This window comes from Sinocyclocheilus rhinocerous, unplaced genomic scaffold (assembly GCF_001515625.1).
Source record: "Sinocyclocheilus rhinocerous isolate Xijiao unplaced genomic scaffold, SAMN03320098_v1.1 scaffold2437, whole genome shotgun sequence".
Taxonomy (NCBI): domain Eukaryota; kingdom Metazoa; phylum Chordata; class Actinopteri; order Cypriniformes; family Cyprinidae; genus Sinocyclocheilus; species Sinocyclocheilus rhinocerous.
Window position 1 is genome coordinate 179517 of NW_015638985.1, and position 16291 is coordinate 195807.

The 16291-nt window shown below is 40.4% G+C and overlaps 1 protein-coding gene across 2 annotated transcripts; it reads right to left on the reverse strand.

Annotated features, from left to right (window-relative positions):
• Positions 1-1145: 1145 nt before the first annotated feature.
• LOC107750807 (ephrin-A1-like) lies at positions 1146-15961 on the reverse strand. 2 transcript variants are annotated; one of them, XM_016566328.1, is made up of 6 exons: positions 15696-15961; positions 4635-4800; positions 4083-4212; positions 3191-3256; positions 3018-3107; positions 1146-2632 (listed from the first exon to the last, which is right to left on the reverse strand). In XM_016566328.1, exons 1-6 carry the CDS (start codon positions 15791-15793, stop codon positions 2508-2510), a joined length of 675 nt encoding a protein of 224 aa, XP_016421814.1. In that variant the 5' UTR covers positions 15794-15961; the 3' UTR covers positions 1146-2507. The 2 variants fall into 2 exon arrangements, with proteins under 2 accessions (XP_016421814.1, XP_016421815.1); XM_016566329.1 differs by having other exon boundaries at positions 4083-4209; positions 4632-4800.
• Positions 15962-16291: the final 330 nt, after the last annotated feature.

Consider the following 16291-nt stretch of genomic DNA (forward strand, 5'->3'; position numbering starts at 1 on the left):
TATGTTTACTGAGCCATCTGGCAAAAGCCCAAGTTTAGGCAGAATACAAAGGGAAGAGTCACACCTGTGCATTATCCTCCTGAAACACACACACATGGTCAAACTGATGCCTCTGACCTCCGACCATTGTGATCTTTTTCCTGTCACCGGTGAAACATAAACCCTGAGACAAAATACTTCATCCTATTGACACTCGGACAGGACAATATGTGCTTTCACTCGGCTTGGGAATTATTATTGTCCTAAATGAGCTCATATAGTTCTGGTCCATGATGCTGAGTGATCAAAATATACAATATAGTAAGAAACACGGTTAGCAAAAGGGAGGAATATCAGTACAACATTGTTTTGCATGCACTAAATAAATACAAGCAGGACAACTGTGTGAATGTCACAGGAAATGACATCACATCCCTGCAAAAAACACAAGGTTGGCGACAATCGCATTTTCCAAAAAATATCATTTATTTTCACATAAGAATCTTCACATTAACTGTTTTTTTTTTTTTTTTTTTTATCAAAGGTCTCTTTTTTTATATAATCCTCTTTATATACATAATATACATTTTGCACAATAAAATGTACAACATAAGAATATGAGAATGACAAAAGGAAAACAAAAGTCAAAAAATGAATGGGAGTGATCTAATGTTAGTCGTATACAGCTGCGTCAGTCGTACGAACAACTGCCCGGAATTGAGCTTAAACAGCTACATCATGTCAGAGTCAGTGTATGTGCTGTTGTTCATAGTGCTTTAGTGGATTAGTGTTATAAACGTGTGTCCTTCTCAAATTGTAAACCCGGTCCAGTTTCCCCACACAAACAGTTCCTGGTAGTATAGTATATGTAGATTAAAAACAACAATTGCAGTCTTACATTGTAGTAACAATGTAACAAGACTGATATATCAGGCAGGTGAATTAATCAGCAGATATTTGGCCATTTTGAGATTCATAAGACAATAACAGTGGCTTATTTTGAGAATTTTAATTAAATAATAGGTAAAAATAAATGTTATAAATACATCATTTGCTATTATTAAATTGCATTATATACTGTGTGTATATATATATATATATATATATAGCAATTTAATGAGTCTCATTTTCTAGCATTAATTTGTGTTTTGCTTTAAAAAAAAAAAAATTCATATTGTTTTTTATTGGACATGGGCAACCCCATATACCCCCATAACCCGTATAATTTGGGTTAGTAATATATATAATTAATATCATTAATATTTTGCATTATTTAGTATTGTCCAATTACCGATACAAATCAGTTGAATTACTTTACTTGGGTTGTTTTCTGTGTTAAAACCCTTCTGTTGCCTTCTACTTGTTCATTTGTGATGTGTGTGTGTGTGTGTGTGTGTGTGCGCTTCTCATTGATTGTGCTTGGCAGTTTAAATGCTGAGGGTGCTGATCTGACCCACCGTCCCGGGACAGACCATCACATCTCCTCTGTTAACACACACATACATTTGAGAGGAAGTGTGTGTTTCTGGACATATCAACATTTCCTTTTTTTGCCAGCATTTCTTCCTGTCTTTCATCTACACACACATGAGTTTCTCCTCTCTCACGTCTCATTCCCTCTCTCTCTCGATCACACAGTAAACATTTTTGCTCACTATATACAGTAATTTGTTCTGCAGCACACCTAATAATTTACTAACTCTTTAAACAATGAATGTACAAAAACAACACAGCATTTGTGAATGGAAGTGTGTCAGTGGGTTTGGTAAACAGTATCGGATGCCCCCGTTTTCCGCTGACAGGGTGCCGGCGCTCAATCTGACATACTCTATTCATTTCCTCAGACGTTCCGTCACAGGAACCAGCACCATTTCAGTGGAAAAGGGGTTTGTGTGTGTTTTGTGCTGCATTTCCAGGTTTAAATCCAGGTACAGCACACAGTCTTGTAAAATCATGAGAAAATCGTGAGAATAAAACCCACTGAGCTGATGCTACATAAGTTAATACGAAACTCAATTATTTCTCTGGATCAACAAAACATGAGAAAACAATAAAAGGTTTGATCGCTCTGCTCCTTCGTGAGAAGCTCTGTGGTCTTTGGCTCATTCTTGGCTTGAGTCCCCTCATTATGACACTCGAATAAAAGGGTTGTCCATATTTGAAGTACGTGCTAATTCAAATTCTGCATTACTGTTTCAGTTTGTTCTTATCCAGGTTTTGTGTAGTCCGGTGTTAATATGAGGAGCAAAAAATGGAAAAGGGAAAAAAAAATCCCTTTGCATGAACATTATTTCCAGAAAAATACTGACGTCTCGTTTTGTTTCTTTAGAAGTGTCCAAAAGTTCAAAGCCCTCTTCATTCCAGTTACGCTTCTCCACCAGCACCAGCGGTGTGAGAGAGCCCCACTTCCTGTACGCGTCTCCCAATGGCCAGCACTGGGATGTAAAGAGCTACCCCTATGTGCTTCCATCAACACAGGCTGCCGTCATTATAGTCTTTTGTAAGTGTAATTTAGTCCAATGTTCATTTCACTGTAAGACCAGCAATAATAAAATGGGGAGTAGAGTTGTGAGAACAGTCCAGGATGCTATTGAAATGGCGGAGTTTGTCCGCATGCTTTTCTGTACGTCAGGAAGAGCCACAACAGGATCATCTGTAAAAGGGAAGAAATACAATTTTTTGGTTTTAGTTGTAGTTGTAGATGGTATACAAAGATAAGGCCAGAAACCATACTGTATGTATTTATCATGCATATTGGCAGTGTCTAGTTTTTCATTTATATACTGAAAATAATAAATAAATAAATAAATGTAAGATTTATATAAGGTTTATTTTTTTATAATTATTTTATATAAATTGAATTTAAATTTAAAATTACATTTAAAATGTAAAAACATTAAATTTAGCAAAAGTGACAATGAAGACATTTATAATGTTAAATCATTTATATTTTAAATGAATGCTGTTCTTTTAAATTATATATAGTTGTATAATTTTATAAAACGGTGTATATATAAACTCAATTGGCATGACCGTACCTGCTGGTAACCGATTAGATGGTGTGTGAGCTCCTCCCCCTGTGCCCACCTTGGCTCCGCCTCCTGTGCCGACCCTGGCTTCTTGAGAACCTGAATGGAAACAAACACCAGTGAAATGTGCAGTTTCAAGATCTGCCAATTCACCTACACACCACCAGGGCGGCGATACTCACCATCATTGGCAACTACATCTACTCGGAGTCTCAAACACTCCTGTCCGTGGTGGTGCAGTGGTTTGGCTGTGAGGCAAAAAAAAAAACCCATCAGGATTGAGGGACATAAAAGGATAACGGAGAGAGGTAAATGAGTAGCAGACAGGTTAATTAGAAAGGAGGTTAATAGTGTTAGACATGTAGTGGCTAATCCCCTTCTCTTTAGCAGCCATCTGGACCTGTGACCTGTGTCTGATCTCTTTTATTACAGTGGTGCAACTGTACTCGAATTCTTAAGGCACACACTACCACTAGAGTTCACAGTGTGTCAGAGCTGCAAATCCACTGATTTAAACTGCAACAGGGAAAATTTGATTTAGTTCTGCTGTATTTGCATTTGACTAACTGACATTGATCTTTCCACACTGTCAAAATAGACCTAATGCATTTTTATCTATGAAACGCTCCACCTTCGACTGCACAATGTTTGCACAATTAGCTTTTTTAGCAGTACGCTTTCCTAGAAGGGTCTAAATTGGGTTGTCGAATTTCGCCATTGTTAATTCTAGACCTCCATATTCCAGTCCACATGCTGGCTGAATTGCGCTCCTTGTGTTTCCGACTGCCCCAAATCCCCAAGGATAGCCTATGGGGATGCCAGAAAGACACGTAGCGGTTTTGCTGCCAGTTTAGCAGTCCACAACATGAAATGAAATGTATTCATTACTGTGGTGCTAAAGGAGGGCTCAAATATGACTCACAGACTTAACATTCAGTGCATGGTTTGTGGGGCAATAAATCTATAACGGGTTTTCGGATGTTCAAAAGCATTTCCACCCCTAACCATTCTTCAAAACGATCCACCATAAATGTTACATTCATAGCTTAAGTGCAAGCTGACTTTTGTACTCACAGATGTAGTAGTAGCTCTCGCCCTGTCGGAACTCTTTTCCCAGAGTGAATGGCGTGAAGCGCTGGAACTTCTCTGAGAACTTCTCGGGCGCGTGTGGGGCGAAAGGGTGGCCGCATTCCCAGCGCATCTGGTCGTAGGATTGCGGACGGCAGTACACACACACACACAGCCCTTTTAATTGGCCTGTTGCTTTCACTCACACACACACACACACACACACACACACAGAGAGCTACACATAAAGCCAAACTTAGCACTCCCAGTCACACACTTCAATTCTCTGGAGGTTGTGTATGGGAGTCACACACTGATGCATCTTTGTTTGATGAATGAAGCAAATATACCTCACCACCAATAATAATTTACATGTCTCACATTCTTTAACTGCTGTCACCAGATGCTCGGGAGCAGTCATTTAGCACACCAGCACACACACACACCCCGTTAAAGCCCTGATTAAAATCTGTTTGTGGTATGGCCCCAATGTGTTCATCATGAGAACTTCTCGGGCGCGTGTGGGGCGAAAGGGTGGCCGCATTCCCAGCGCATCTGGTCGTAGGATTGTGGGCGGCAGGAGTCGTAGTCTTCACGTTCCACCATATAGAGCACATAGCGCTCGGCGTCCTGTGATGGCACTTCGCCCAGTGGGTAGTGAGGGCAAACGATGTCCAGGTAGTCGTTCAGGCGTACCTCAACCGCATAGCTGTCCCATCGGAACCTGAAAGAATGAGTGATTTCGTAAATACTTTGTATAAAAATATAGATAACGCAAAATAACCCATAAAAAAACTCAATTTTTTGAGACAAGACCATCTATCTAGCCCTATAGATCTGCAGAAAACGAGAAAAACTTCAGCGATGTCCGTCCCATCTGTGACAAGAATTCTTCATTTAGAGAACTTTCACGGAACGTCTGATTTGAATGCCAAGCCTGATGCAATCACATTTTCAATTGCCCTTGCATTGATCTACAATACCATCTCAAAGACGACCACACGGCAAATCACAAAGGGACGACGGCAGGGACGAAAAGACAAAAAAATGCAAACAATGGAAAGACAGATGAGTATGTTGATTTCTTTGTAAAAGAAAAGCCCAGACAGAAGCATGAATATAGATTATTCTGAACATCGGTTCACTGATCGAACCACACATTGTCCGTAGTCAGAGAATAGGTCAGAGTCGACAGGAACATGGACGTGTTGGCGTGAATGTGCACAACGTATTGATCTCGTTTGCCTCGTAAGAGCAGAGTCTTATTTACGCAAAGACATTAGCAATCTGTCAGGTTGCATCACCAGTTGATGACTATTGACTATCTGCAGAAACACACTCACACTCACAAACACAAATGGAGAAATAAATCTGCGCTTCGTCAACACTCCCTTACTCATTACAGATAAACAGACACACTCCAGTTGACGGAGTCATACACACCCTGTCTACGCCACACTTCTCTCTTTCATTTGACACACAACGGAGACAGTCTGCCTGTCTGCTCCTCTCCACGTTCTCCCTCTCTTCAGCATTTGCTTCATTCTTGGTTCTGCTCCTATAGCTCTTCTGGCAGTATGCTATCTCTGTTTATGTGCTGCCCAATGATAGAAGAACGCCAGAGGTAGAAAGTATGCCCTCGCTTATTTATTCATCCATCCATCATCGGATGCCACTTTAGCTTCCATATGTTCGTTTCTGAGCTCGGCTCAGGTTCAGACTTTTTCATTATGAGCTCAATATCAGGCAGGTCTAAAATCAGCTATAAAAAGTTGTCAGCCTTTTTGGGCTCCCCGGGCACAACTTTTTGGATGGTGATCAGGTTTGTGCTCTAAAAATGTTTTGTTTTAAAATGTAGTCTGAAATTTGCTATTAAAGGTCAAGTTTTATTAGTGATCCTTGTTAAGGCTTGCTAGCCCGTAAAGTTGCGATTAAACGGATGTAGTGAGCGATCATTTCGCTCATTTTGTGATGTACATCCAAAAGGATACTTGGTTCAATTCTTTGGTTGTTGTCACAAGCTTGCATTCGATTGAAAAAAAAAAAAAAGGGGTTAAGTGGACTAAATGATTATAGAATTCCGGCATATTTCACCAGAGAGGAGTCTGACATTTCACCATAAGATTGAGTTGAGATGTTTCGATTCAAGATTGTAACATGCATTGTTGAATTGTTCACAATAAGATCAATAACATGCATTTTCCAAAAAATAATTAGGGTGAAATTTCATTTCATACTGACTGCAAAGTGCTATACTTTGGTGCATAATTTGTCCGCCGCTGTTTACGCTAAGGATGTGATTGATACCTCAAATTGTGTGGCTTCTAAACGTAAAACATCTAAACTTTAAATTTTTACCTGGAAACATTGCAATTACTTATTATAAAGGAGTAAACCAAGGAGCCATTTCTAGAATATCATAAAGACTTGTGGATGGACTCTCTTCACTTGGACTAGTAAGTTATCAACATCAAATGCCCTTGTAGCCGTCTAGAAGACCCTAACAACCACATAGCAACACCCTGGCAACCACCCAGAACACCATAGCTTTATGGTAGTGGCTCTTGCTCTTTCGAAAGTGTAATACTCTTGCTAATGGAGTAAAGTATCAGTTGACACTGAAATATTGGAACACAAACCTCTCAAGGGCCTAAATGAGCGTCATAGACACTAACTGGGATCCTCCTAACTTCTGGAGAATTTCAGCTTTCCTCCCTGTCTGCTGGAAACAGCAGTAGCATTATTTCCCAGAGTGGGTGTTTCTGTCAGTGTGTGACAACATCCACACGTCTGCTTGATGATCAAACTATCCAAAGTCTGTCTCGCTCTCTCTTTTTCTTGTTTGTGGAAACAGCAGTAGCGTTATTTCCCAGAGTGGGTGTTTCTGTCGTGTGTGACAACATCCACACGTCTGCTCGATGATCAAAGTCTCCAAAGTCTCTCTTGCTCTCTCTTTTTCTTGTTTGTTGATGGGGGGGACCCCTTGGTCTTAGGACAGACGATCTGGCTCCAGACCTCTTCTAGTCTTACACACACACACACAGCCCTTTTAATTGGCCTGTTGCTTTCACTCACACACACACACACACACACACACACACAGAGAGCTACACATAAAGCCAAACTTAGCACTCCCAGTCACACACTTCAATTCTCTGGAGGTTGTGTATGGGAGTCACACACTGATGCATCTTTGTTTGATGAATGAAGCAAATATACCTCACCACCAATAATAATTTACATGTCTCACATTCTTTAACTGCTGTCACCAGATGCTCGGGAGCAGTCATTTAGCACACCAGCACACACACACACCCCGTTAAAGCCCTGATTAAAATCTGTTTGTGGTATGGCCCCAATGTGTTCATCAAAAGGGGGTCGGGAGGGGGGCAATTAAAACACAAAGACTGGAATTAAAGTGGTCCCAGAGGGGGGCATTTATGCTGCTCCCCCCTCAGCCCCCGGGGGCTGGGAGTCAGTGGGGAGGGTGGGAGAAAGCAGTGGGGGATGGACCCCGTCTCAATACAGGGGTCAGTGGGTGCTCCCCGCGCCAGTGTCCTTTCAAACGCTACAGTTACTTTATCAATGCCTTTATTCATACAGTAGTGCCATTTGCTCATTCTTGCATCATTCATCATCACACATACTGGGCCAAACTTCATCTTGAGCATCCATAGATGAACCTAAATCATTTATGCTTTCTGTTTTGTCCTCTGATTTTTTGGTTCCAGGCTTCAGACGAGGCTCCATAATGGTGTTAAGGTTTAACAAAGAGACAGCTGAAATATAAAAAATGTTCTCTTCATCTCAGTTTTAATCTCGCAAATGACTATGCTTTATTAGCATTATATTTTTAGTATTAGTATTATAATTTTAGTAGTATTACTATATTGTCAAAGCAGTGATAAATTTATAAAATAAAAGATAATACTGAAAACGGAATAAACAAGTAGTAATAACAAACAAAATAATCCCCCCAATATATAAAAAAAGAAATAAGTAGTTATTAGTATATAGTATATAGTATAGTATTAGTATATAGTATATATATAGAAAATATCAAAATAAACTAACATAAAAAACAAAACAAAATTACATCCCAGTTCCATCCTTATCTCTTTCATTTGAGTAAATAAAAATGAGAATGAATGAACTCTGTGCTTGATTTATGAACATTGAAACCTGGCAGATAAAGAATACGGGTACTTGTGAGTCATGTTCGTGCTTACCGTAAAATATGAATAGCTGAAATGTTTTCATCCTGAACTCATCTTCCTGTAAATATCAGTGGAACGCTCAGTAGGAAGAATTGACTTAATGCCAAATGGGCGACTGGGTTAATCTCAGGTCTCTTAATCTTTAGTTCAAAGTTTTGTTTTTGTTGTTCTTTTTTAGCTCCTCTAAGTCTGTCTATCAATTGGTCTCTCCTCCCGCTCCCTCTCTCATTTCAACACTCTATCACTTGCTGGAATGTCGGAGCTCAGAGAAAGGGGGGATGATCAGCGGGGGGTGAGAGGGTGAGGAAATACTCAGAGTCAGCAGTGCAGACACACACTTACACACACAGATGCAGGGAAGTTGGTTAATACTAGACTAAACTAGAAAAAGTTAACATTCTTCCCACATTCACCTGTTTAAAAGGGAAGATCTGAGGTATTTAAATGCCCACCCACCAACACACACACACACACACACACGCTCCAACAATAGGTCCGCCAACATCCCTGTCATTCGATCTGTGATCTTTTGTAGCTTTCACCACCTGATACTACAGTCTAAACGGTAATCAATGAAATTCTGACCCTGCACCTGTTAAATATCCATCCTTCACTCTCGCCCGCACACCTGCGTTCGCTAGTTAAAACGACTATGTCATTAGCCCCTGTCATTTTAATTCAGAGCTAATGCAGGCGGCGTTGTTCTGGGTGACTGGTTCGGAATGCAGTGCGGCAGGATCATTGGGTGCTCTGTGCTCCGGGATTACCTGGCCTAGGTTGCCGAGGGGCCTCATTCAGTTTAATGCAAGCAGAAAGAGAGAGAGATGAGGTGCCCATAGCAAGCTCTTTTATTGTTCTGAAACACAGTTGGAGCATTACAGTGGAGTGGTTCGGTTGGAAATGCAACAAAGGCTGGAGGGAGACAGAAAGAGAGCGATAGAAGGAAAAAGGAAAAGGAATTGGTGAGGTGGTTCAGCCTGGAAAGGAAGATTTTGCCTATATTTTCACACACAAAAAAAAAATGTTTGTACTGTGCAGGTGTAAGAGAGATGAAGAATGCAAAGAATGGAAAAAAGCGAGGAATCTTTTGATAAACCAGAACGGGCGCTTGTCCTCGCCCTGACTCGGACCAGACCCGCTCTTTCATCTTTTCTTCAATCCATCCATCTCTGTCCACTCTTTCGGTTCGTCTCTCAGCACTCAATAAGCCTCATTCTCCCGGTAGCCCCGCCCCAAGGCATTCTAAACCAATCAGAGAGCATCTCGCCGGAATTCGAGGCATGTCGGTTAGTGACCTACGCTTCTGGACACTAACTCTGGCCCTTTGCGATTGCCATGGCAACCAAATCCGACAGGTTCCCCCATTCGTGACAATATGCCACACCGGGGTTTTTCAATATATCTTGTTTACATACATCTTATCCCCATCAATCTTTTTCTTTCCCTTCAATCGCTCACTCTTTTGTCTCTCAGCACCATTGATCAAGTTGTCAGATTTGCTTTCTCAAATGACTGAACTCATTCCTCTTTTGTGAAGAAATGGTAGTGTGTGATAAAGATCTACTCAGAAATGCAATGTTTGTGTCCCTTTTTAATTTTTTAAAATTAAGACAATCTAAGCTGTGTATAATATCAAGAGCTACATGTTTAAACTCTTAATTCATACAGTGTCTTAAAAGCTGATTTAGGAATTAGCCATCTAATACCTTGTTTGTCCAATCTGTCAAACTAATTACAGACCCGACCGGTCAACTGTACCAACCGGCTCTGCTCAGCTCTGATGTCCTCTCAAAGATAAATGAATTACATAAGTAAGAAACATGGGAGCACTCGGTGTGAAGGGAAATGAGAAGTACACAAGGTGACTCATATCGCTATGAAAATGGCTTCAGTAGTTCCTAGCATTGTTTAGGAATTAGGCATCCTGCAGGGGGAGTGGCCTCTTGCACGTCCCATAATAAAATGCGTGCAATGCGTCGTGGGAATAGACCTTCATCTTAAAAACCAGTCCATTCAAGAACAGTACAAACAACGAGAGTGCGGAGACAAAACCACATGGGGTTGAGACTGTGACAACAAGATCCTAAGACAACAAATACACTCACACAAACTTAACAGCACATCCTTGACAAATACTTAGCGTGTGATTGTAAAGCGCTGTTAAATACCTGTTAAAAGATCGATCTGTGTTCTTAAATATGAGAGGAACTGATTAAACATCAAAGATGTTAAAACTGAGGTGAAAGGGGGGGAAAGGAATGAAGAAACAATTCTGGGAATTCTGAGGGAGTTGAAGACTGTGACAGCAGCGGTATGATAAAACAGATAGATAACTTTGTTATTGAAGGTGTAATGAACAAATCATCTTTGAAACAAAGTGCGATTGAAGCAATGAGTGACAAACGCGAGACGGGCACATAGGCACGTATTTATCCCCCTATAGTGAGCCGTAGACAAAACGATCACTTTCTCAAGCCCTTTAACTCGTGTGAATAATAATTTACAGAGTATGCGTGCGTACAAGGAAGTGTGTATCTGAGACTTGTGTAAGAAGTGGGCCGCTTGCGTGCGCAAGTGTGTGAGAAAGGTATTGTTTATTGTACACGCAGGATGTGCCGTTTTCCCGGGAAAACACTTGGCCAGGAAACTCACGCTTGACGAGGGAAAAGGCCGTCTCCTTAACCTTTGGCCAGAGTTCACTTTCTCACTCATGTCTGGAAATCGCAATATGGTAAATCTCTCAGGATTCGACAAATATCACATATTTCACACATTATATAAAGAAAACACTTCAGGCCGATAGGGACTGTATGTAGGAGCTTAAATGAATAAGGACTGCTGGAGAAGATTATCATTGGTCAGCAATCGGCAAAAAAGAGCCAAATTCAATTCAGAAGACGAAAGATTAAAAGCTGATTACAATCTGGAAAAGGGATGGAGGCAATGAAGAAGTCAATTCTGTGGAATGGGTTTATATATCTTAAAAATGTCTTAAAGAGATAGTCGTTCTAAATCCATATGACTTCTGTTCATCTTCGAAACACAAGTAAAGACAATTTTAATGGAATATGAAGATTTCTGTCCTTCCATTTAGGAACTAAAATTACTCAACATTTTGAGGCTTCAAAAAGTTCAGAAAAAGTCAACATAATTAATCAAGCTGTTTATTTTGAGTGCTTTATGTGATGAACAGATTTAATTTAGGCTTTTATTCACACATAAACATTGATTGACGAACATACATAGAGTTAATCAAATATGGCACTTGCTTGATCTTAATTTCTGTTTTAAAGATGAATGGAAGTCTTAGGAATTCAGAACGACATGAGGCCAATTTTCATTTTTGGGTGAACTAACCCATTAAATGGAAATGTGTACTAAACCAGCCGGAAAACAAACTCTCAATGGGTGGGAATCTGTAGAGCTTTGTGAATGACGGCTATTTGAATTCTGCAGATATCGCCAGAATTCAGATTCAGGGAATGGACGGAATGGGCATGGAGAAGGTGAAAAAGAGGAGAAAAGGGGAGCGAGACAGGCTCTGGTGGTAATGGCTGCCAAACCCGATAAAGAAAGACAAGGAAAAAATATTCAACACCTCTTTTTCTTCCTTCTTTCACAGAGGGAAAGGAAATAAGGACAGGAACTGAATAAAAGGATGAAAAGCGCTGGTGTGTATGGCTGAGATAAAAGGTAGAGGGAACGAGGGAGAAGCCAGACGGGAGAGAGGTGGGCTCGAGTGGCGGCCTCCCTATTTGAAGACCACCAGAGAGAGTGACAGACTACAGAGAGTGAATGGCACTTCATCACTCACTCTCTCACTGTCAGCGAACACGCACACACACAGATCTGATGAGTTTAATGCTAAGTGACATGTAGACAAAAGCAAAACGGCACTTTATCACCGGTTTCTATCTCCACTTCTCCTCTCCGCACACATTTACAGACACGCACAGTGACAGACACACCGCATGAATGACACTTCATTTCGGCTGTGAACTCTGGCCTGCAATTGGTCACACTAGCCCCTGGTTTTGTTCCACTGCAGATCTGCTGTGGGAGCGTGCTAATTTGGCTGGAACGTATAACAAAAAACACTTAGCTGGCAAAACCCCACAAGCAAAAAAAGCCCTGTTCCATGGAAGAAGAAAAAAACATCAGTGAATGGGACATTTTGGGTAGAAAACCAAGAAAGCCCCATTTCTGTCTGAATTAAACCATGTAAAAGGCCTTTTTGCAGGGTGAAACAGTAACACAATGGGGTGATCGCGGACAAGCAGGGAAGAAACAAAAATGTGAGGAGGTCGGAGAGTTTTGGGGTACTGATGGGATAGGGGCAGAGCGAAACGATCGAGGGAAAGAGTTAACGAAAAAAGAGCAGAGGAGAGGTTGAACTTTGTGCCAGTTAACCATGCGGTACGGGGCACACAGCCAGAGGAAAGGGAGGAGGTTTGGGAAGGACAGGTAGGAGAGAGAGGCCAAAGAAAGAGCAGAAAGATACAGAAAGAGAAGAAATCTCTTTAAGTCTTTGAGTGCTGATAAAATAACAACAGCAACAATTACAGAAAAGTTTTAGAATCCATAAGTGATATTAAAAGATTAGCTCACCCAAGTTCAGTCATCATTTACTCACTCTCATGTTGTTCCAAAACCAAAACGTTTTTTTCCCCTTATGTGGAACATAAAAGGAGAAATAGTAAATAGTGGGCAAGCTGCTGTACAATTACAATAAATGTTGGCTTTCGAAAAACAAATAAAAGATAATAAAACTGATTCATATGTGCTATATTCCAAATTTCCTGACTTTCATGCTGTGGCTCGAGTGACAAACCAGATCATAGAGTCGGTAAGTATGAGATTTATGAAGGAATCTGTCAGACCAGTTTTCTGAACTGAATTAAACAATTCATTGAAAAAGTTCCACTTGAATGATTCGTTCATGAATTGGACTTTGTGTGTGTCTCATGAACTTTCATGAAAAGAAAGCTAGGGTGGATGTCAACATTTTCAGTGAATAATGACTCAGTCTGTTCCTCACACAAAACTATCATGTGAGTTCAGAAGTCTTGGAATATAGCTGTTTGGAGCTCTTTTATGATATGTTAATGGCGCACTGCTTTTTTTTGCTTTCTGGTTTCAACAACATGAGGGTGAATAAATAATTGACTTTTTAATTTTGGGTGAACTATTACTAGTGGTTCTTCCAAATGGTTAAACATGGAGAAAACTGGAGTGAATAGAGACTTTAGTAGAGGAAGTTTAGTTAATAAATATATGAGTGAGTCAGTAAATCATAAACAAGGGTTGGATTACAACTGCTCACCAGGACACTCCTTAATCAGCTCACACCTTCCAGTTGATCAACTATTGACTGTGAGTAACACTACAACACATGTGTTTCAGCAAGCAGCTGCAAGCACAACAAGAACACGCACCAACAAATTCAGACATGCACACTTACACGACCTGACTCAGAATCACCTCTCGTGCTGAAAAAAAAAAAACAAGCTCAGCTGCAATGGTCTGTCGACCCTGAAGTCAACCTTCCCCCAAGACTTATGCACACCCAAACACACACGCACACACACACACACACAGTCGACCATGTGTATCACAGAAATCAATGCATAAATGCAACCTCATTATTACACTTCATGGACTATATTTAATTTGTGAAATTAATTAAAAGAAAGAAATGCAGACAGAACTGCAGAAAGAAAGAAATGCAAAAAGTATTGTGCAAAGAAAGAAAGAAAGAGAAGTGCAGGAAAATGCAGAAAGAAAGAAGTGCAGGAAAAAGCATCTCCCCAGCCCCTCTAGTACTTTCTATGAAAACAGGATTAGATCACAGAGAGAAAGAGAGATATAGAAAGTGTGAGATAAAGATTAAGTGTGTGTGTATGCTCTGTTTCATCAGTTCTGAAGTGAAGTGACGTGTGGCCAAGTATGGTGACCCATACTCGGAATTTGTGCTCTGCATTTAACCCATCCAAGTGCGCACACACACACAGTAGTGAACACACACCCGGAGCAGTGGGCAGCCATATTGCTGCGGCACCCGGGGAGCAGTTGAGGTTGGGTTCTGTGCCTTGCTCAAGGGTCTCACCTCAGTCGTGGTATTGAGGGTGGAAGAGAGCGCTGGTTATTCACTCCCTCCACCGACAATTCCTGCCGGACCTGAGACTCGAACCCGCAACCTTTGGGTTACAAGTCTGACTCTCTAACCATTAGGCCACGACTGCCATCATTAACACCAATTGTTCAGAGATGACAAAATCACTGCTGTAACTGAGTATGATCCTACCTTGTATTTGTCAGGTTTAGCTTTGATACATTTGATTCATTTGAACGAATCAGTTCATTTCAGTGAACCGGTTTAAATATGTTTTGTTTTTATTATTATTTTATTAAAGTAGGCCTATTTTGTATTATCAGTCAAAACTATTCTCAGAAGTCCACACACAAATGTAAAAAAATTTTTGTAGTTAAATACTCATGTATTTATTTACATGCGCTACAGTTTATGTTTTGCTATATAACATTTCCCACATGCTCGAAAAAATAATTGTACCTTGTACCACCTTACATCGCAGTAGCACCTCTGAAACAAAAGTTCTTCCTTTCAGTCAATCGCAAGCGTTCGGTGAGTCGGTTCAACTGAATCATTATAAAGATCCAGAATTGATTCATTCGCGTCTGCCTCGTATCGGCAATTTGAGTTTTCTGCTCTGCGCGTTTCAGTCGGAAAAGTCACTCAACATTCATCACCTATTTCAACACATACTCGTATTTATTATTGAATTTCCTCGTATTTTTCTGTTCAGCCCTTTGGGTTTTCTCAACATGAATTAACAGCACCATATGGCAGGACCGCTGTTGGGCTTACATTATATTAATATGGTCATAACCATAACTACAACGATTCCTGTTAAGATATATACGAGAACGAGCACGCACACACCTAGCAAGCATCACTTCTTCTTAAGAGGCAGATTTGCGCATCACATGTACAAATACAGGTAAACAAACATTAAGTGATGGGTAGTAGACAGATTATGACGCAATAAGAGTGTCTGAATTATGCAATCTGTTACAGGTAAAGATGTAACAACATCACAACGTCAAAACGCAGCCACAATCTAAACAAGCACGGGTCTCCAACTCCGACCATAAAATAAAACCCGTATCAAGATGCAAAGAAACATTCACACAAAGAGAAAAAAGTTGTAATAATTTACTTCAACCATGAAAAAAAGCCATATGATGCTAGAGTTTGCAAAAACGTACTAATAACTAGCAGCGTAAAGCGTAAATTATATTATAATCATTATCACAATATTAATTTGAATGGAAAAGAAAAGAATGGTAAAAAAATATAATAAATAACAAATAATTAACTTACTTAGGGTTGGTACTATTCCAGAAAACAGTGTGTCTCTCAGCAGAGGCGAGCAAAGCGCAGATACTCGCTGCGATGTATAAAAGCCACATCAGATCCATTATAGAGTCTCTGTGATTCAATCCAAATGAAGAAATTAACCAGTTATAGGTAAAGTTTCTTCTAAAGCCGTGTAGCTCTAAGCTGTTTTTGAGTGGGTAATATGCTGTTAGTACTAAGCGTTTCAAAGATTGACAATAAATCAAGAGATACGTGTCCGTTATCTTTCTGGTCAGTACTGAATGAAACTTTCTTCGCGTCGCATTTTGGTTTTGTTGTAAGACCCCCGCACAAGCCACGCCCCAACGCTCCAACAGCCAATCAGCACACAGACGTCCTTCCCCACAACGGAGAAGCAGTCGATCGCCCTCTACAGATGCATTGTAGTTCATACTGAGGTTGGGGAATTGATTGTTAACATATTTTCCGAATAAACTGCGAATAGGAACTATTCTTAGAAATCCAACATGGTTATGGAACATCATATGATTAAAAATAAACGTTTTGTATCGATTCCCTTCCGGCCAGCCAAAAGACATCGCGTTGTGATTGGATTATGC

Excerpts from the sequence above, each read along its gene's own strand:
- LOC107750807 (XM_016566328.1), bottom strand. The coding sequence starts at position 15,793 with ATGGATCTGATGTGGCTTTTATACATCGCAGCGAGTATCTGCGCTTTG. Across the intron at positions 4,213-4,634 it reads GCCGCCCACAATCCTACGAC|CAGATGCGCTGGGAATGCGG; the intron begins CAGATGCGCTGG and ends CAATCCTACGAC. Across the intron at positions 3,108-3,190 it reads AGATGTAGTTGCCAATGATG|GTTCTCAAGAAGCCAGGGTC; the intron begins GTGAGTATCGCC and ends GTTTCCATTCAG.